Source organism: Oncorhynchus mykiss, chromosome 22 (assembly GCF_057628025.1).
Source record: "Oncorhynchus mykiss isolate SJ-2025 chromosome 22, ASM5762802v1, whole genome shotgun sequence".
Classification (NCBI taxonomy): domain Eukaryota; kingdom Metazoa; phylum Chordata; class Actinopteri; order Salmoniformes; family Salmonidae; genus Oncorhynchus; species Oncorhynchus mykiss.
The window spans coordinates 56,847,548-56,869,946 of NC_143043.1; the positions used below are offsets into that span (position 1 = coordinate 56,847,548).

The 22,399-nt window shown below is 49.7% G+C and overlaps 2 protein-coding genes across 4 annotated transcripts in view; both read right to left on the reverse strand.

The window, feature by feature from the left end:
• Nucleotides 1-399: 399 nt before the first annotated feature.
• The window catches only part of LOC110502201 (unconventional myosin-X), a 270,516-nt gene continuing 248,516 nt past the window's right edge, over nucleotides 400-22,399 (reverse strand). The window contains exon 29 of the mRNA XM_090216354.1: nucleotides 400-463. Within this exon, the coding sequence (XP_090072480.1) occupies nucleotides 450-463 (14 nt within the window). The 3' untranslated portion in view covers nucleotides 400-449. The remainder of the gene's footprint in view (nucleotides 464-22,399) is intronic.
• Nucleotides 21,910-22,399, reverse strand: part of ube2g2 (ubiquitin-conjugating enzyme E2G 2 (UBC7 homolog, yeast)) — a 27,892-nt gene continuing 27,402 nt past the window's right edge. Inside the window, exon 6 of one of the 3 annotated variants that reach the window (XM_036959512.2) lies at nucleotides 21,910-22,399. This exon is cut by the window's right edge and continues 292 nt beyond it. The gene's annotated coding sequence lies outside the window, so the exon portion shown is untranslated. The other 2 variants (XM_036959513.2, XM_090216355.1) reach the window with 2 other exon arrangements.

Below are 22,399 nucleotides of genomic sequence, written 5' to 3' on the forward strand. Positions count from 1 at the left end.
TAGTACACTAACTCCACTGCACCGTAGTACACTAACTCCACTGCACCATAGTACACTAACTCCACTGCACCAAAATCAAATCAAATGTATTTATAAAGCCCTTCGTACATCAGCTGATATCTCAAAGTGCTGTACAGAAACCCAGCCTAAAACCCCAAACAGCAAGCAATGCAGGTGTAGAAGCACGGTGGCTAGGAAAAACTCCCTAGAAAGGCCAAAACCTAGGAAGAAACCTAGAGAGGAACCAGAATATGTGGGGTGGCCAGTCCTCTTCTGGCTGTGCCGGGTGGAGATTATAACAGAACATGGCCAAGATGTTCAAATGTTCATAAATGACCAGCATGGTCGAATAATAATAAGTCAGAACAGTTGAAACTGGAGCAGCAGTACGGCCAGGTGGACTGGGGACAGCAAGGAGTCATCATGTCAGGTAGTCCTGGGGCATGGTCCTAGGGCTCAGGTCCTCCGAGAGAGAGAAAGAAAGAGAGAAGGAGAGAATTAGAGAACTCACACTTAGATTCACACAGGACACCGAATAGGACAGGAGAAGTACTCCAGATATAACAAACTTACCCTAGCCCCCCCGACACATAAACTACTGCAGCATAAATACTGGAGGCAGAGACAGGAGGGGTCAGGAGACCATAGTACACTAACTCCACTGCACCGTAGTACACTAACTCCACTGCACCATAGTACACTAACTCCACTGCACCATAGTACACTAACTCCACTGCACCATAGTACACTAACTCCACTGCACCATAGTACACTAACTCCACTGCACCGTAGTACACTAACTCCACTGCACCATAGTACACTAACTCCACTGCACCATAGTACACTAACTCCACTGCACCGTAGTACACTAACTCCACTGCACCATAGTACACTAACTCCACTGCACCGTAGTACACTAACTCCACTGCACCGTAGAACACTAACTCCACTGCACCGTAGTACACTAACTCCACTGCACCGTAGTACACTAACTCCACTGCACCGTAGTACACTAACTCCACTGCATCATACTAACTCCACTGCATCATACTAACTCCACTGCACCATAGTACACTAACTCCACTGCATCATACTAACTCCACTGCACCGTAGTACACTAATTCCACTGCACCGTAGTACACTAACTCCACTGCACCATAGTACACTAACTCCACTGCACCGTAGTACACTAACTCCACTGCATCATACTAACTCCACTGCACCGTAGTACACTAACTCCACTGCATCATACTAACTCCACTGCATCATACTAACTCCACTGCACCGTAGTACACTAATTCCACTGCACCGTAGTACACTAACTCCACTGCACCGTAGTACACTAACTCCACTGCACCGTAGTACACTAACTCCACTGCACCGTAGTACACTAACTCCACTGCACCGTAGTACACTAACTCCACTGCACCGTAGTACACTAACTTCACTGCACCATAGTGCACTAACTCCACTGCACCGTAGAACACTAACTTCACTGCACCGTAGTACACTAACTCCACTGCATCATACTAACTCCACTTCACCGTAGTACACCAACTCCACTGCACCGTAGTACACTAACTCCACTGCACCATTGTACACTAACTCCACTGCACCGTAGTACACTAAATCCACTGCACCGTAGTGCACTAACTCCTCTGCACCGTAGTACACTAACTCCACTGCACCGAACTAACGTCACTGCACCGTAGAACACTAACTACACTGCACCGCACTAACTCCACTGCACCGTAGTACACTAACTTCACTGCACCGTAGAACACTAACTTCACTGCACCGTAGTACACTAACTTCACTACACCTTAGTGCACTAACTCCACTGCACCGTAGTACACTAACTTCACTGCACCGTAGAACACTAACTCCACTGCACCGTAGTACACTAACTTCACTGCACCGTAGAACACTAACTTAACTGCACCGTAGAACACTAACTACACTGCACCACACTAACTTCACTGCACCATAGTGCACTAACTCCACTGCACCGTAGTACACTAACTTCACTGCACCGTAGAACACTAACTCCACTGCACCGTAGTACACTAACTTCACTGCACCGTAGAACACTAACTTCACTGCACCATAGTACACTAACTCCACTGCACCATAGTACACTAACTCCACTGCACCGTAGTACACTAACTCAACTGCACCGCACTAACTCCACTGCACCGCACTAACTCCACTGCACCGCACTAACTCCACTGCACCGCACTAACTCCACCGCACCAACTCCACTGCACCACACTAACTCCACTGCACCACACTAACTCCACTGCACCAACTTCACTGCACCACACTAACTCCACTGCACCACACTTACTCCACTGCACCAACTTCACTGCACCACACTAACTCCACCATTTTCACTGCACCGCACTAACTCCACTGCACTAACTTCACTGCACCAACTCCACTGCACCGCACTAACTCCACTGCACAACACTAACTCCACTGCACCACACTAACTCCACTGCACCACACTAACTCCACTGCACCATGCTAACTTCACTGCACCAACTCCACCGCACTAACTCCACTGCACCGCATTGTATTTATTATGGAGGCCAATAGAGACAGCAGCTACTCTTCCTGGGGTTTATTATGGATCCCCATTAGTTCCTGCCAAGGCAGCAGCTACTCTTCCTGTGGTTTATTATGGATCCCCATTAGTTCCTGCCAAGGCAGCAGCTACTCTTCCTGGGGTTTATTATGGATCCCCATTAGTTCCTGCCAAGGCAGCAGCTACTCTTCCTGGGGTTTATTATGGATCCCCATTAATTCCTGCCAAGGTGGCAGCTACTCTTCCTGGGGTTTATTATGGATCCCCATTAGTTCCTGCCAAGGCAGCAGCTACTCTTCCTGGGGTTTATTATGGATCCCCATTAGTTCCTGCCAAGGCAGCAGCTACTCTTCCTGGGGTTTATTATGGATCCCCATTAGTTCCTGCCAAGGCAGCAGCTACTCTTCCTGGGGTTTATTATGGATCCCCATTAGTTCCTGTCAAGGCAGCAGCTACTCTTCCTGGGGTTTATTATGGATCCCCATTAGTTCCTGCCAAGGCAGCAGCTACTCTTCCTGGGGTTTATTATGGATCCCCATTAGTTCCTGCCAAGGCAGCAGCTACTCTTCCTGGGGTTTATTATGGATCCCCATTAGTTCCTGCCAAGGCAGCAGCTACTCTTCCTGGGGTTTATTATGGATCCCCATTAGTTCCTGTCAAGGCAGCAGCTACTCTTCCTGGGGTTTATTATGGATCCCCATTAGTTCCTGCCAAGGCAGCAGCTACTCTTCCTGGGGTTTATTATGGATCCCCATTAGTTCCTGCCAAGGCAGCAGCTACTCTTCCTGGGGTTTATTATGGATCCTCATTAGTTCCTGCCAAGGCAGAAGCTACTCTTCCTGTGGTTTATTATGGATCCCCATTAGTTCCTGCCAAGGCAGCAGCTACTCTTCCTGGGGTTTATTATGGATCCCCATTAGTTCCTGCCAAGGCAGCAGCTACTCTTCCTGGGGTTTATTATGGATCCCCATTAGTTCCTGTCAAGACAGCAGCTACTCTTCCTGGGGTTTATTATGGATCCCCATTAGTTCCTGCCAAGGCAGCAGCTACTCTTCCTGGGGTTTATTATGGATCCCCATTAGTTCCTTCCAAGGCAGCAGCTACTCTTCCTGGGGTTTATTATGGATCCCCATTAGTTCCTGTCAAGGCAGCAGCTACTCTTCCTGGGGTTTATTATGGATCCCCATTAGTTCCTGCCAAGGCAGCAGCTACTCTTCCTGGGGTTTATTATGGATCCCCATTAGTTCCTGCCAAGGCAGCAGCTACTCTTCCTGGGGTTTATTATGGATCCCCATTAGTTCCTGCCAAGGCAGCAGCTACTCTTCCTGGGGTTTATTATGGATCCCCATTAGTTCCTGCCAAGGCAGCAGCTACTCTTCCTGGGGTTTATTATGGATCCCCATTAGTTCCTGCCAAGGCAGCAGCTACTCTTCCTGGGGTTTATTATGGATCCCCATTAGTTCCTGCCAAGGCAGCAGCTACTCTTCCTGGGGTTTATTATGGATCCCCATTAGTTCCTGCCAAGGCAGCAGCTACTCTTCCTGGTGTTTATTATGGATCCCCATTAGTTCCTGCCAAGGCAGCAGCTACTCTTCCTGGGGTTTATTATGGATCCCCATTAGTTCCTGTCAAGACAGCAGCTACTCTTCCTGGGGTTTATTATGGATCCCCATTAGTTCCTGCCAAGGCAGCAGCTACTCTTCCTGGGGTTTATTATGGATCCCCATTAGTTCCTGTCAAGGCAGCAGCTACTCTTCCTGGGGTTTATTATGGATCCCCATTAGTTCCTGCCAAGGCAGCAGCTACTCTTCCTGGTGTTTATTATGGATCCCCATTAGTTCCTGCCAAGGCAGCAGCTACTCTTCCTGGGGTTTATTATGGATCCCCATTAGTTCCTGCCAAGGCAGCAGCTACTCTTCCTGGGGTTTATTATGGATCCCCATTAGTTCCTGCCAAGGCAGCAGCTACCCTTCCTGGGGTTTATTATGGATCCCCATTAGTTCCCGCCAAGGCAGCAGCTACTCTTCCTGGGGTTTATTATGGATCCCCATTAGTTCCTGCCAAGGCAGCAGCTACTCTTCCTGGGGTTTATTATGGATCCCCATTAGTTCCTGCCAAGGCAGCAGCTACTCTTCCTGGTGTTTATTATGGATCCCCATTAGTTCCTGCCAAGGCAGCAGCTACTCTTCCTGGGGTTTATTATGGATCCCCATTAGTTCCTGCCAAGGCAGCAGCTACTCTTCCTGGGGTTTATTATGGATCCCCATTAGTTCCCGCCAAGGCAGCAGCTACTCTTCCTGGGGTTTATTATGGATCCCCATTAGTTCCTGCCAAGGCAGCAGCTACTCTTCCTGGGGTTTATTATGGATCCCCATTAGTTCCTGCCAAGGCAGCAGCTACTCTTCCTGGTGTTTATTATGGATCCCCATTAGTTCCTGCCAAGGCAGCAGCTACTCTTCCTGGGGTTTATTATGGATCCCCATTAGTTCCTGCCAAGGCAGCAGCTACTCTTCCTGGGGTTTATTATGGATCCCCATTAGTTCCCGCCAAGGCAGCAGCTACTCTTCCTGGGGTTTATTATGGATCCCCATTAGTTCCTGCCAAGGCAGCAGCTACTCTTCCTGGGGTTTATTATGGATCCCCATTAGTTCCTGCCAAGGCAGCAGCTACTCTTCCTGGGGTTTATTATGGATCCCCATTAGTTCCTGCCAAGGCAGCAGCTACTCTTCCTGGGGTTTATTATGGATCCCCATTAGTTCCTGCCAAGGCAGCAGCTACTCTTCCTGGGGTTTATTATGGATCCCCATTAGTTCCTGCCAAAGCAGCAGCTACTCTTCCTGGGGTTTATTATGGATCCCCATTAGTTCCTGCCAAAGCAGCAGCTACTCTTCCTGGGGTTTATTATGGATCCCCATTAGTTCCTGTCAAGGCAGCAGCTACTCTTCCTGGGGTTTATTATGGATCCCCATTATTCCTGCCAAGGCAGCAGCTACTCTTCCTGGGGTTTATTATGGATCCCCATTAGTTCCTGCCAAGGCAGCAGCTACTCTTCCTGGGGTTTATTATGGATCCCCATTAGTTCCTGCCAAGGCAGCAGCTACTCTTCCTGGGGTTTATTATGGATCCCCATTAGTTCCTGCCAAAGCAGCAGCTACTCTTCCTGGGTTTTATTATGGATCCCCATTAGTTCCTGCCAAGGCAGCAGCTACTCTTCCTGGGGTTTATTACGGATCCCCATTAGTTCCTGCCAAGGCAGCAGCTACTATTCCTGGGGTTTATTATGGATCCCCATTAGTTCCTGCCAAAGCAGCAGCTACTCTTCCTGTGGTTTATTATGGATCCCCATTAGTTCCTGTCAAGGCAGCAGCTACTCTTCCTGGGGTTTATTATGGATCCCCATTAGTTCCTGCCAAGGCAGCAGCTACTCTTCCTGGGGTTTATTATGGATCCCCATTAGTTCCTGCCAAGGCAGCAGCTACTCTTCCTGGGGTTTATTATGGATCCCCATTAGTTCCTGCCAAGGCAGCAGCTACTCTTCCTGGGGTTTATTATGGATCCCCATTAGTTCCTGCCAAAGCAGCAGCTACTCTTCCTGGGTTTTATTATGGATCCCCATTAGTTCCTGCCAAGGCAGCAGCTACTCTTCCTGGGGTTTATTACGGATCCCCATTAGTTCCTGCCAAGGCAGCAGCTACTATTCCTGGGGTTTATTATGGATCCCCATTAGTTCCTGCCAAAGCAGCAGCTACTCTTCCTGTGGTTTATTATGGATCCCCATTAGTTCCTGTCAAGGCAGCAGCTACTCTTCCTGGGGTTTATTATGGATCCCCATTAGTTCCTGCCAAGGCAGCAGCTACTCTTCCTGGGGTTTATTATGGATCCCCATTAGTTCCTGCCAAGGCATCAGCTACTCTTCCTGGGGTTTATTATGGATCCCCATTAGTTCCTGCCAAGGCAGCAGCTACTCTTCCTGGGGTTTATTATGGATCCCCATTAGTTCCTGCCAAGGCAGCAGCTACTCTTCCTGGGGTTTATTATGGATCCCCATTAGTTCCTGCCAAGGCAGCAGCTACTCTTCCTGGGGTTTATTATGGATCCCCATTAGTTCCTGCCAAGGCAGCAGCTACTCTTCCTGGGGTTTATTATGGATCCCCATTAGTTCCTGCCAAAGCAGCAGCTACTCTTCCTGGGGTTCATTATGGATTCCCATTAGTTCCTGCCAAAGCAGCAGCTACTCTTCCTGGGGTTTATTATGGATCCCCATTAGTTCCTGTCAAGGCAGCAGCTACTCTTCCTGGGGTTTATTATGGATCCCCATTAGTTCCTGCCAAGGCAGCAGCTACTCTTCCTGGGGTTTATTATGGATCCCCATTAGTTCCTGCCAAGGCAGCAGCTACTCTTCCTGGGGTTTATTATGGATCCCCATTAGTTCCTGCCAAGGCAGCAGCTACTCTTCCTGGGGTTTATTATGGATCCCCATTAGTTCCTGCCAAAGCAGCAGCTACTCTTCCTGGGTTTTATTATGGATACCCATTAGTTCCTGCCAAGGCAGCAGCTACTCTTCCTGGGGTTTATTACGGATCCCCATTAGTTCCTGCCAAGGCAGCAGCTACTATTCCTGGGGTTTATTATGGATCCCCATTAGTTCCTGCCAAAGCAGCAGCTACTCTTCCTGTGGTTTATTATGGATCCCCATTAGTTCCTGCCAAGGCAGCAGCTACTCTTCCTGTGGTCCAGCAAAATTACGTCAGTTTATATAATAACTGCAGGAGAATACTCAACGTGTTTTGACTCTCTCTTAACAGTGGTCCCTTAGAGTTCCCTCACCTGGTGGTCAGCTGGACACTGTCACTCTACTTAGAAGGTAGGCCTTGGCTAGCCACTTCCATGACTGCTTTTTCAAAACCTCTGACTATTCCTTTCCACGGTCTCTGATTGAAGAATACTCTTCAATCTAATCATGATGGCATCATTAAAGGGTAAAAAGCTCTGTGTGTGGGAGTTGGCTAGAGTTGTACGGTACATCCATCCAGCCTATCTATCTGGTGCTTCTGCAGTGCGGGGGAGGCCAGTCAGACCAACCCTTTCATCTCTGTTTTCTTTTGGCTGATGGAGATAAAGAGATCTAGGCATCCTTTATCCTTTAATGTGAGTGTGCTAGATAGGGAATATGTTGTCTCTAATACAACTGAGCAGTGGCCTCAGTGTTTCCCTGCCAGACAGAGGCGCCCCAGGCTTTGGTGTGAAGATCGGAGGGAGAGATACGAGTGGCCTGTCCATCAACTCAACAGAAAGATTACATCCAAAATGGCACATTGTGTAATGCATTACTTTTGATCAGAGCACTATAGGGTGCTATTTTGGAAGAAGTCATAGACTAGCGTGAAAGACAGGAGAGAAGCATGGCTTTATCCCTGACGAGCACAACAACCACAAGATATAGGGTTTCATCAGCCCTGCCCTCAATCACACAGCCAGCAGGTTAACAATACAGGAGCTAAATCATTTTCACACGTTTGACTTTTAATCTGGGAAACCAGAAACAAATGTGATCTATATCTCACCATTCGATCTTCAACATGATAACATATTCATCCACTCTCTCTCTCTCTCTCTGTTGACCCCTAAAACACCTCCTTTTCCAGACCACATGACCTGACCACAACTTCCAGGTTGTGAGGAAAACCTCTGGACCAATGACTACCCAGAGCCATAAATCTACAGCTGGGATATAGAGGTTTCTGTATTATAATACATTTAACATGACACTACATCCCCTGGTAGTCGTGTTAGAGCCCCATTTAACATGACACTACATCCCCTGGTAGTCGTGTTAGAGCCCCATTTAACATGACACTACATTCCCTGGTAGTCGTGTTAGAGCCCCATTTAACATGACACTACATCCCCTGGTAGTCGTGTTAGAGCCCCATTTAACATGACACTACATCCCCTGGTAGTCGTGTTAGAGCCCCATTTAACATGACACTACATTCCCTGGTAGTCGTGTTAGAGCCCCATTTAACATGACACTACATCCCCTGGTAGTCGTGTTAGAGCCCCATTTAACATGACACTACATCCCCTGGTAGTCATGTTAGAGCCCCATTTAACATGACACTACATCCCCTGGTAGTCATGTTAGAGCCCCATTTAACATGACACTACATCCCCTGGTAGTCGTGTTAGAGCCCCATTTAATATGACACTACATCCCCTGGTAGTCGTGTTAGAGCCCCATTTAACATGACAATACATCCCCTGGTAGTCGTGTTAGAGCCCCATTTAACATGACACTACATCCCCTGGTAGTCGTGTTAGAGCCCCATTTAACATGACACTACATCCCCTGGTAGTCGTGTTAGAGCCCCATTTAACATGACACTACATCCCCTGGTAGTCGTGTTAGAGCCCCATTTAACATGACACTACATCCCCTGGTAGTCGTGTTAGAGCCCCATTTAACATGACACTACATGCCCTGGTAGTCGTGTTAGAGCCCCATTTAACATGACACTACATCCCCTGGTAGTCGTGTTAGAGCCCCATTTAACAAGACACTACATCCCCTGGTAGTCGTGTTAGAGCCCCATTTAACATGACACTACATGCCCTGGTAGTCGTGTTAGAGCCCCATTTAACATGACACTACATCCGCTGGTAGTCGTGTTAGAGCCCCATTTAACATGACACTACATCCCCTGGTAGTCGTGTTAGAGCCCCATTTAACATGACAATACATCCCCTGGTAGTCGTGTTAGAGCCCCATTTAACATGACACTACATCCCCTGGTAGTCGTGTTAGAGCCCCATTTAACATGACAATACATCCCCTGGTAGTCGTGTTAGAGCCCCATTTAACATGACACTACATCCCCTGGTAGTCGTGTTAGAGCCCCATTTAATATGACACTACATCCCCTGGTAGTCGTGTTAGAGCCCCATTTAACATGACACTACATCCCCTGGTAGTCGTGTTAGAGCCCCATTTAACATGACACTACATCCCCTGGTAGTCGTGTTAGAGCCCCATTTAACATGACACTACATCCCCTGGTAGTCGTGTTAGAGCCCCATTTAACATGACACTACATCCCCTGGTAGTCGTGTTAGAGCCCCATTTAACATGACACTACATCCCCTGGTAGTCGTGTTAGAGCCCCATTTAACATGACACTACATCCCCTGGTAGTCGTGTTAGAGCCCCATTTAATATGACACTACATCCCCTGGTAGTCGTGTTAGAGCCCCATTTAACATGACACTACATCCCCTGGTAGTCGTGTTAGAGCCCCATTTAACATGACACTACATCCCCTGGTAGTCGTGTTAGAGCCCCATTTAACATGACACTACATCCCCTGGTAGTCGTGTTAGAGCCCCATTTAACATGACACTACATGCCCTGGTAGTCGTGTTAGAGCCCCATTTAACATGACACTACATCCCCTGGTAGTCGTGTTAGAGCCCCATTTAACATGACACTACATCCCCTGGTAGTCGTGTTAGAGCCCCATTTAACATGACACTACATCCCCTGGTAGTCGTGTTAGAGCCCCATTTAACATGACACTACATCCCCTGGTAGTCGTGTTAGAGCCCCATTTAACATGACACTACATGCCCTGGTAGTCGTGTTAGAGCCCCATTTAACATGACACTACATGCCCTGGTAGTCGTGTTAGAGCCCCATTTAACATGACACTACATGCCCTGGTAGTCGTGTTAGAGCCCCATTTAACATGACACTACATGCCCTGGTAGTCGTGTTAGAGCCCCATTTAACATGACACTACATGCCCTGGTAGTCGTGTTAGAGCCCCATTTAACATGACACTACATCCCCTGGTAGTCGTGTTAGAGCCCCATTTAACATGACACTACATCCCCTGGTAGTCGTGTTAGAGCCCCATTTAACATGACACTACATCCCCTGGTAGTCGTGTTAGAGCCCCATTTAACAAGACACTACATCCCCTGGTAGTCGTGTTAGAGCCCCATTTAACATGACACTACATCCCCTGGTAGTCGTGTTAGAGCCCCATTTAACATGACACTACATCCCCTGGTAGTCGTGTTAGAGCCCCATTTAACATGACACTACATTCTCTGGTAGTCGTGTTAGAGCCCCATTTAACATGACACTACATCCCCTGGTAGTCGTGTTAGAGCCCCATTTAACATGACACTACATCCCCTGGTAGTCATGTTAGAGCCCCATTTAACATGACACTACATCCCCTGGTAGTCGTGTTAGAGCCCCATTTAACATGACACTACATGCCCTGGTAGTCGTGTTAGAGCCCCATTTAACATGACACTACATCCCCTGGTAGTCGTGTTAGAGCCCCATTTAACATGACACTACATGCCCTGGTAGTCGTGTTAGAGCCCCATTTAACATGACACTACATGCCCTGGTAGTCGTGTTAGAGCCCCATTTAACATGACACTACATGCCCTGGTAGTCGTGTTAGAGCCCCATTTAACATGACACTACATCCCCTGGTAGTCGTGTTAGAGCCCCATTTAACATGACACTACATCCCCTGGTAGTCGTGTTAGAGCCCCATTTAACATGACACTACATCCCCTGGTAGTCGTGTTAGAGCCCCATTTAACAAGACACTACATCCCCTGGTAGTCGTGTTAGAGCCCCATTTAACATGACACTACATGCCCTGGTAGTCGTGTTAGAGCCCCATTTAACATGACACTACATCCCCTGGTAGTCGTGTTAGAGCCCCATTTAACATGACACTACATCCCCTGGTAGTCGTGTTAGAGCCCCATTTAACATGACACTACATGCCCTGGTAGTCGTGTTAGAGCCCCATTTAACATGACACTACATGCCCTGGTAGTCGTGTTAGAGCCCCATTTAATATGACACTACATCCCCTGGTAGTCGTGTTAGAGCCCCATTTAACATGACACTACATCCCCTGGTAGTCGTGTTAGAGCCCCATTTAACATGACACTACATCCCCTGGTAGTCGTGTTAGAGCCCCATTTAACATGACACTACATCCCCTGGTAGTCGTGTTAGAGCCCCATTTAACATGACACTACATGCCCTGGTAGTCGTGTTAGAGCCCCATTTAACATGACACTACATGCCCTGGTAGTCGTGTTAGAGCCCCATTTAACATGACACTACATCCCCTGGTAGTCGTGTTAGAGCCCCATTTAACATGACACTACATCCCCTGGTAGTCGTGTTAGAGCCCCATTTAATATGACACTACATCCCCTGGTAGTCGTGTTAGAGCCCCATTTAACATGACACTACATCCCCTGGTAGTCGTGTTAGAGCCCCATTTAACATGACACTACATGCCCTGGTAGTCGTGTTAGAGCCCCATTTAACATGACACTACATCCCCTGGTAGTCATGTTAGAGCCCCATTTAACATGACACTACATCCCCTGGTAGTCGTGTTAGAGCCCCATTTAACATGACACTACATCCCCTGGTAGTCATGTTAGAGCCCCATTTAACATGACAATACGTCCCCTGGTAGTCGTGTTAGAGCCCCATTTAACATGACACTACATCCCCTGGTAGTCGTGTTAGAGCCCCATTTAACATGACACTACATCCCCTGGTAGTCGTGTTAGAGCCCCATTTAACATGACACTACATGCCCTGGTAGTCGTGTTAGAGCCCCATTTAACATGACACTACATCCCCTGGTAGTCATGTTAGAGCCCCATTTAACATGACACTACATCCCCTGGTAGTCGTGTTAGAGCCCCATTTAACATGACACTACATCCCCTGGTAGTCGTGTTAGAGCCCCATTTAACATGACACTACATGCCCTGGTAGTCGTGTTAGAGCCCCATTTAACATGACACTACATGCCCTGGTAGTCGTGTTAGAGCCCCATTTAACATGACACTACATCCCCTGGTAGTCGTGTTAGAGCCCCATTTAACATGACACTACATCCCCTGGTAGTCGTGTTAGAGCCCCATTTAACATGACAATACATCCCCTGGTAGTCGTGTTAGAGCCCCATTTAACATGACACTACATGCCCTGGTAGTCGTGTTAGAGCCCCATTTAACATGACACTACATGCCCTGGTAGTCGTGTTAGAGCCCCATTTAACATGACACTACATGCCCTGGTAGTCGTGTTAGAGCCCCATTTAACATGACACTACATCCCCTGGTAGTCGTGTTAGAGCCCCATTTAACATGACACTACATCCCCTGGTAGTCGTGTTAGAGCCCCATTTAACATGACACTACATTCCCTGGTAGTCGTGTTAGAGCCCCATTTAACATGACACTACATCCCCTGGTAGTCGTGTTAGAGCCCCATTTAACATGACACTACATCCCCTGGTAGTCGTGTTAGAGCCCCATTTAACATGACACTACATCCCCTGGTAGTCGTGTTAGAGCCCCATTTAACATGACAATACATCCCCTGGTAGTCGTGTTAGAGCCCCATTTAACATGACACTACATGCCCTGGTAGTCGTGTTAGAGCCCCATTTAACATGACACTACATTCCCTGGTAGTCGTGTTAGAGCCCCATTTAACATGACACTACATCCCCTGGTAGTCGTGTTAGAGCCCCATTTAACATGACACTACATTCCCTGGTAGTCGTGTTAGAGCCCCATTTAACATGACACTACATCCCCTGGTAGTCATGTTAGAGCCCCATTTAATATGACACTACATCCCCTGGTAGTCATGTTAGAGCCCCATTTAATATGACACTACATCCCCTGGTAGTCGTGTTGGCTCCCATTGGGCAATATTTCAATAGCAGTTCACATAATTTTCTGAATTTAAACAATGACATGTCCAAAATTCCAAATTATCATCATGAAATGTCCAAAAGCCACTACCATTGCCTCCATTCTAAAATGTGGCCCAACTCCAATATAATTGGTTCTGCCTATGCCCATCCGGTTCTACGATGAAACATCCAAACTCACACTACATCAGCACCAGAATCAAATAGGGTAGTTTCAGAGTTATGCTGTGGGTGTCATGTCTTGGCTGTTGGCTCTAGGGCCAGTCTGGGCAGGACCTCTGCATGGCCAAGTGTTCTAATGTCATGTCCTTTGGGCCAGTCTAGGCAGGAGTGCTGCCCGGCCCGGTGTTCTACTGAAGTGTAAAGACTGGTGTAAGGAAGAAAACACAGTGACACCCTGCAATCAGACCATTACCTTGTCACTGGGTCAGGCCTTGTTGGGCAGGAGAGTCGGGACAAAGGCAGTCAGGAATCAGTCACAGTCATTACCCTGTCAGACAGGACAGGCCCAGCTGCCCCTCCTGTCTCCTCCTACCTCAGAGAGCCAGCTGAGACTGGCCTGTGAGGTATTAGAAGGCAATAGTCAGCTGGGCCTGGGCTGTGAGATAGGAGGCAGGAGTCAGCTGGGCCTGGGCTGTGAGGTAGGAGTCCGCTGGGCCTGGCTGTGAGGTAGGAGGCAGGAGTCAGCTGGGCCTGGGCTGTGAGGTAGTAGGAGCAGGAGTCCGCTGGGCCTGGGCTGTGAGGTAGTAGGAGGCAGGAGTCTGCTGGGCCTGGGCTGTGAGGTAGGAGGAGTCAGGAGTCTGCTGGGCCTGGGCTGTGAGGTAGGAGGCAGGATTCAGCTAGGCCTGGGCTGTGAGGTAGTAGGAGGCAGGAGTCAGCTGGGCCTGGGCTGTGAGGTAGTAGGAGGCAGGAGGCACTGGGCCTGGGCTATGAGGTAGTAGGATGCAGGATTCAGCTGGGCCTGGGCTGTGAGGTAGGAGGAGGCAGGAGTATGCTGGGCCTGGGCTGTGAGGTAGTAGGAGGCAGGAGTCAGCTGGGCCTGGGCTGTGAGGTAGTAGGAGGCAGGATTCAGCTGGGCCTGGGCTGTGAGGTAAGAGGCAGGAGGCAGCTGGGCCTGGGCTGTGAGATAGTAGGAGGCAGGAGTCAGCTGGGCCTGGGCTGTGAGGTAGTAGGAGGCAGGAGTCAGCTGGGCCTGGGCTGTGAGGTAGTAGGAGGCAGGAGTCAGCTGGGCCTGGGCTGTGAGGTAGGAGGCAGGAGTCAGCTGGGCCTGGGCTGTGAGGTAGGAGGCAGGAGTCAGCTGGGCCTGGGCTGTGAGGTAGGAGGCAGGATTCAGCTGGGCCTGGGCTGTGAGGTAGGAGGCAGGAGTCAGCTGGGCCTGGGCTGTGAGGTAGTAGGAGGCAGGATTCAGCTAGGCCTGGGCTGTGAGGTAGGAGGCAGGAGTCAGCTGGGCCTGGGCTGTGAGGTAGTAGGAGGCAGGAGTCAGCTGGGCCTGGGCTGTGAGGTAGGAGGCAGGAGGCAGCTGGGCCTGGGCTGTGAGGTAGGAGGCAGGAGTCAGCTGGGCCTGGGCTGTGAGGTAGGAGGCAGGAGTCAGCTGGGCCTGGACAGTGAGGTAGCAGGAGGCAGGAGGCAGCTGGGCCTGGGCTGTGAGATAGTAGGAGGCAGGATTCAGCTGGGCCTGGGCTGTGAGGTAGGAGGCAGGAGTCAGCTGGGCCTGGGCTGTGAGGTAGGAGGCAGGAGGCAGCTGGGCCTGGGCTGTGAGGTAGTAGGAGGCAGGAGTCCGCTGGGCCTGGGCTGTGAGGTAGTAGGAGGCAGGAGTATGCTGGGCCTGGGCTGTGAGGTAGTAGGAGGCAGGAGTATGCTGGGCCTGTGCTGTGAGGTAGGAGGCAGGAGTCCGCTGGGCCTGGGCTGTGAGGTAGTAGGAGGCAGGAGTATGCTGGGCCTGGGCTGTGAGGTAGTAGGCAGGAGTCTGCTGGGCCTGGGCTGTGAGGTAGGAGGCAGGAGTCTGCTGGGCCTGGGCTGTGAGGTAGTAGGAGGCAGGAGTCCGCTGGGCCTGGGCTGTGAGGTAGTAGGAGGCAGGATTATGCTGGGCCTGGGCTGTGAGGTAGTAGGAGGCAGGAGTCATCTGGGCCTGGGCTGTGAGGTAGGAGGCAGGAGTCCGCTGGGCCTGGGCTGTGAGGTAGTAGGAGGCAGGAGTCAGCTGGGCCTGGGCTGTGAGGTAGTAGGAGGCAGGATTCAGCTGGGCCTTGGCTGTGAGGTAGTAGGAGGCAGGATTCAGCTAGGCCTGGGCTGTGAGGTAGGAGGCAGGAGTCAGCTGGGCCTGGGCTGTGAGGTAGTAGGAGGCAGGATTCAACTGGGCCTGGGCTGTGAGGTAGGAGGAGGCAGGAGTCTGCTGGGCCTGGGCTGTGAGGTAGTAGGAGGCAGGAGTCAGCTGGGCCTGGGCTGTGAGGTAGGAGGCAGGAGTCAGCTGGGCCTGGGCTGTGAGGTAGGAGGCAGGAGTCAGCTGGGCCTGGGCTGTGAGGTAGGAGGCAGGAGTCAGCTGGGCCTGGGCTGTGAGGTAGTAGGAGGCAGGATTCAGCTGGGCCTGGGTTGTGAGGGCCTGGGCTGTGAGGTAGGAGGCAGGAGTTAGCTGGGCCTGGGCTGTTAGGTAGTAGGAGGCAGGAGTCCGCTGGTTCTGGGCTGTGAGGTAGTAGGAGGCAGGAGTCATCTGGGCCTGGGCTGTGAGGTAGTAGGAGCAGGAGTCAACTGGGCCTGGGCTGTGAGGTAGTAGGAGGCAGGATTCAGCTGGGCCTGGGCTGTGAGGTAGGAGGAGGCAGGAGTCAGCTGGGCCTGGGCTGTGAGGTAGGAGGCAGGAGGCAGCTGGGCCTGGGCTGTGAGGTAGGAGGCAGGAGTCAGCTGGGCCTGGGCTGTGAGGCAAGAGGCAGGTGGACCTGGGCTGTGAGGTAGTAGGAGGCAGGATTCAGCTAGGCCTGGGCTGTGAGGTAGGAGGCAGGAGGCAGCTGGGCCTGGGCTGTGAGGTAGTAGGAGGCAGGATTCAACTGGGCCTGGGTTGTGAGGTAGGAGGAGGCAGGAGTCAGCTGGGCCTGGGCTGTGAGGTATTAGGAGGCAGGAGTCAGCTGGGCCTGGGCTGTGAGGTAGGAGGCAGGAGGCAGCTGGGCCTGGGCTGTGAGGTAGGAGGCAGGAGTCAGCTGGGCCTGGGCTGTGAAGTAGGAGGCAGGAGTCAGCTGGGCCTGGGCAGTGAGGTAGCAGGAGGCAGGAGGCAGCTGGGCCTGGGCTGTGAGATAGTAGGAGGCAGGATTCAGCTGGGCCTGGGCTGTGAGGTAGGAGGCAGGAGTCAGCTGGGCCTGGGCTGTGAGGTAGGAGGCAGGAGGCAGCTGGGCCTGGGCTGTGAGGTAGTAGGAGGCAGGAGTCAGCTGGGCCTGTGCTGTGAGGTAGGAGGAGGCAGGAGTCAGCTGGGCCTGGGCTGTGAGATAGGAGGCAGGAGTCTGCTGGGCCTGGGCTGTGAGGTAGTAGGAGGCAGGAGTCCGCTGGGCCTGGGCTGTGAGGCAGTAGGAGGCAGGAGTCCGCTGGGCCTGGGCTGTGAGGTAGTAGGAGGCAGGATTATGCTGGGCCTGGGCTGTGAGGTAGGAGTCCGCTGGGCCTGGGCTGTGAGGTAGTAGGAGCAGGAGTCCGCTGGGCTTGGGCTGTGAGGTAGTAGGAGGCAGGATTATGCTGGGCCTGGGCTGTGAGGTAGGAGTCAGCTGGGCCTGGGCTGTGAGGTAGTAGGAGGCAGGAGTCAGCTGGGCCTGGGCTGTGAGGTAGTAGGAGGCAGGAGGCAGCTGGGCCTGGGCTGTGAGGTAGGAATGGTCAGTCCTACTGTTCAGTGGCTTTGTGGATTCCATCTAGTGATGGACTTGTACTGTTGCTGCTCGTTTTATGGCACATCAATTACATACTTACTCATGAGATACAGTGCCTTCGGAAAGTATTCAGACCCCTTTATATTTTCCACATTTTATTACGTTACAGCCTTATTCTAAAATGCATTAAATGTCCCCCCCCTCATCAATCTACACACAATACCCCATAATGACATCACAATACCCCATAATGACATCACAATACCCCATAACGACATCACAATACCCCATAATGACAAAGTGAAAACAAGGTTTAGACATTTTTGCCAATGTATTTAATTTTGAAAGGGGAAATATGACATGTACGTGTATTCAGACCCTTTACTCAGTACTTTGTTGAAGCACCTTTGGCAGCGATTACAGCCTCGAGTCTTCTTGGGTATGACGCTACAAACTTGGCACACCTGTATTTTGGGGAGTTTCCCTCTCTTCTCTGCAGATCCTCTCAAGCTCTGTCAGGTTGGATGGGGAGCTTCGCTGCACAGCTATTTTCAGGTCTCTACAGAGATGTTTGGGCTCTGTCTGGGCCACTCAAGGACATTCAGAGACTTGTCCCAACCCACTCCTGCGTTGTCTTGGCTGTGTGCTTAGGGTTGTTGTCCTGTTGGAAGGTGAACCTTCGCCCCAGTCTGAGAACCTGAGAGCTCTGGAGCAGGTTTTCATCAAGGATCTGTCTGTACTTCGCTCTGTTCATCTTTCCCTTGATCCAGACTAGTCTCCAGGTCCGTGCCGCTGAAAAACACCACCACAACATGATGCTGCCACCACCATGCTTCACTGTAGAGATGGTGCCAAGTTTCCTCCAGACGTGATTCTTGGCATTCAGGCCAAAGAGTGAGGAGCGATGTGGCTTTACTGAGGAGTGGCTTCCGTCTGGTCACTCTACCATAGAGGCTAGATTGGTGAAGTGCTGCAGAGATGATTGTCCTTCTGGAAGGTTCTCCCATCTCCACATTGGAACTCTGAAGCTAAATATCGTGATCTTGGTCAACTCCCTGACCAAGGCCCTTCTCCTCCGATTGCCCAGTTTAGCCGTAGCGTCGAGCTCTAAGAAGAGTCTTGGTTGTTCCAAACATCTGGTACCCTTCCCCAGATCTGTGCCTCGACACAATCCTGTCTCTGAGCTCTACGGACAATTCCTTCGACCTCATGGCTTGGTTTTTGCTCTGACATTAACTGTCAACTGTAGGACCTTATATAGACAGGTGTGTGTGCCTTTCCAAATCATGTCCAATCAATTGAATTTACCACAGGTTGGACTCCGATCAAGTTGAAGAAACATCTCAAGGATGATCAATGGAAAAAGGATGCACCTGAGCTAGATTTCGAATCTCATAGCAAAGGGTCTGAATACTTATGTAAATAAGGTATCTGTTTTTTTTATTTTTAATAAAATTTGCAAACATTTCTGTGTGTGGAAAAGGTCAAGGGGTCTGAATACTTTCCGAAGGTCCTGTACTTCTGACAGGTAAGCCTACCTTGCAGTTAACATTTAATTGAGAAGGTTTTGGGGAAAGTGTTTCTGTCAACCCTCAAGATGTTTCTCACATCAACTGGCTTCACACGGAGTGATGGACAAATGCACGCAAGACAGACAGGGGAAATATTGTTGGAAATTAATTGGTAGATAGTGTTAGGTTTGGCTTTTTAAGCCAATAGTGTCTAACCAGGGGTGGGATAATGTCAATGTTGCGTTGATTTGATAGGAGCTGGGAGTTTGAGGGTTGATTAGATAGGAGCTCGAGGGGTTGATTAGATAGGAGCTGGGAGCTTGGTGTTGATTAGATAGGAGCTCGAGGGGTTGATTAGATAGGAGCTGGGAGCTTGGTGTTGATTAGATAGGAGCTCGAGGGGTTGATTAGATAGGAGCTGGGAGCTTGGTGTTGATTAGATAGGAGCTGGGAGTTTGGTGTTGATTAGATAGGAGCTGGGAGTTTGAGGGGTTGATTAGATAGGAGCTGGGAGTTTGAGGGTTGATTAGATAGGAGCTGGGAGCTTGGTGTTGATTAGATAGGAGCTGGGAGTTTGAGGGGTTTTTATTTATGTTTTATTTATTTCCCCTTTATTTAACCAGGTAGGCAAGTTGAGAACAAGTTCTCATTTACAATTGCAACCTGGCCAAGATAAAGCATAGCAGTTCGACACACGACACAGAGTTACACATGGAGTAAAACAAACATACAGTCAATAATACAGTATAAACAAGTCTATATACGATGTGAGCAAATGAGGTGAAGGAGCTGGGAGCTTGAGGGGTTGATTAGATAGGAGCTGGGAGCTTGAGGGGTTGATTAGATAGGAGCTGAGAGCTTGAGGGGTCTAATAATTGTGAGATTTGTTTATGACAGTTTGCGGAGGAACGTGAAAATTGCATGACCTTTCAGAATTGGTGGACCAGCTTCTCATAAGTGTTCTGGTAGCTCACCATCAACCTGTTGGAGACCGCTGCCCTACGGTGTCTCTCTGTGTGGTTTTGTTTGTGTTGCTGCTGACGGGAGTTGTTGCTGCTGATGAGAGTTGTTGCTGCTGACGAGAGTTGTTGCTGCTGACGGGAGTTGTTGCTGCTGATGAGAGTTGTTGCTGCTGACGAGAGTTGTTGCTGCTGACGAGAGTTGTTGCTGCTGATGAGAGTTGTTGCTGCTGACGAGAGTTGTTGCTGCTGACGGGAGTTGTTCTTGGATAAATAATCATCACAAACAGGCCTTCATTCTTAGAGGAATATCCTCATATATATTTTCAAATCATTTGATGAAGAATCTATTTATCCATGGTCCTAGACGACAGCCATATTCTTCTGCCAGTCGTTCTAACAGAAATATATGATGCAAAATGAGTCTTTGTAACTTTGTGTCACGGTTACAGACTATCAAACCCCTTTGAGAGACACAGCAAACGACGCCGCAGCCTAAATAATCTTTATCTACACCACATTCAAACACCCAACGACACAGGTCTGTATAAATAGTAATATCTTCGACGTGTTCTTTTTTTGAGGCCAAAAACCAAAAAAGTACGAGAGGATTTTTGGAAGGATGGTCATGGGAGAATACCCTAAAACAGAAGAGCCATTTGTGTGTCAGTCACATGTTGACAGTGTTAATAAAGATATCTTCTATTACATTCACAAGTTCTCACAAACACTTTTATTATTTATTTACTATTCCAATGAGTCACAGCACCTCTATGTAGCCATATTGCAGAGTGAATGGCATTCTGGGCAGTAACACGCTAAACATTTTCCTTTGGAGAAAACAATATAAAGTGCTTGAGAGAGAGAGTGAGAGAGAGAGTGAGAGACAGAGACAGAGACAGAGACAGAGACAGAGACAGAGACAGAGACAGAGACAGAGACAGAGACAGAGAGAGAGAGAGAGAGAGAGAGAGAGAGAGAGAGAGACAGAGACAGAGACAGAGACAGAGACAGAGACAGAGACAGAGACAGAGACAGAGACAGAGACAGAGAGAGAGAGAGAGAGAGAGAGAGAGAGAGAGAGAGAGAGAGAGAGAGAGAGAGAGAGAGAGAGAGAGAGAGAGAGAGAGAGTGAGAGACAGAGACAGAGACAGAGACAGAGACAGAGACAGAGACAGAGAGAGAGAGAGAGAGAGAGAGAGAAGAGAGAGAGAGAGAGAGAGAGAGAGAGAAGAGTGAGAGACAGAGACAGAGACAGATACAGAGAGAGAGAGAGAGAGAGAGAGAAGAAGAGACAGAGACAGAGAGAGAGAGAGAGAGAGAGAGAGAGAGAGAGAGAGAAGAGAGACAGAGAGACAGAGAGACAGAGAGAGAGAGAGAGAGAGAGAGAGAGAGAGAGAGAGAGAGAGAGAGAGAGAGAGAGACAGAGAAAAAAGAGAGAGACAGAGAGAGACAGAGAGAGACAGAGACAGAGACAGAGACAGAGACAGAGACAGAGACAGAGACAGAGAGAAGAGAGAGAGAGAGAGAGAGAGAGAGAGAGAGAGAGAGAGACAGAGACAGAGAGAGAGAGAGAGAGAGAGAGAGAGAGAGAGAGAGAGAGAGAGAGACAGAGAGACAGAGAGACAGAGAGACAAGAGGAGAGAGAGATAGAGAGAGAGAGAGAGAGAGAGAGAGAGAGAGAGAGAGAGAGACAGAGAGAGACAGAGAGAGACAGAGAGAGACAGAGAGAGACAGAGACAGAGACAGAGACAGAGACAGAGACAGAGACAGAGACAGAGACAGAGACAGAGACAGAGACAGAGAGAGAGAGAGAGAGAGAGAGAGAGAGAGAGAGAGACAGAGACAGAGACAGAGACAGAGACAGAGACAGAGACAGAGACAGAGACAGAGACAGAGACAGAGAGAGAGAGAGAGAGAGAGAGAGAGAGAAGAGAGAGAGAGAGAGAGAGAGAGAGAGAGAGAGAGAGAGAGAGAGAGAGAGAGAGTGAGAGACAGAGACAGAGACAGAGACAGAGACAGAGACAGAGACAGAGAGAGAGAGAGAGAGAGAGAGAGAGAGAGAGAGAGAGAGAGAGAGAGAGAGAGAGAGAGAGTGAGAGACAGAGACAGAGACAGATACAGAGAGAGAGAGAGAGAGAGAGAGAGAGAGACAGAGACAGAGAGAGAGAGAGAGAGAGAGAGAGAGAGAGAGAGAGAGAGAGAGAGACAGAGAGACAGAGAGACAGAGAGACAGAGAGAGAGAGAGAGAGAGAGAGAGAGAGAGAGAGAGAGAGAGAGAGAGAGAGACAGAGAGAGACAGAGAGAGACAGAGAGAGACAGAGAGAGACAGAGACAGAGACAGAGACAGAGACAGAGACAGAGACAGAGACAGAGAGAGAGAGAGAGAGAGAGAGAGAGAGAGAGAGAGAGAGAGAGAGAGAGAGAGAGACAGAGAGAGACAGAGAGAGACAGAGACAGAGACAGAGACAGAGACAGAGAGAGAGAGAGAGAGAGAGAGAGAGAGAGAGAGAGAGAGAGAGAGAGAGAGAGAGAGAGAGAGAGAGAGAGAGAGAGAGAGGTGACAACGGAACGAAACAGGTCATTTGAGTCAAATGGTTTTTGTGGGTTCATCATACCCATGGAAACAACCAGAGATGGAGCCATCAGTCATCGGCCGTCTCCATGCTTACCAGCTAGTCTAAATTGTCACTGTAGTCTCCTGTAACTTCCTGGTTATGACAAC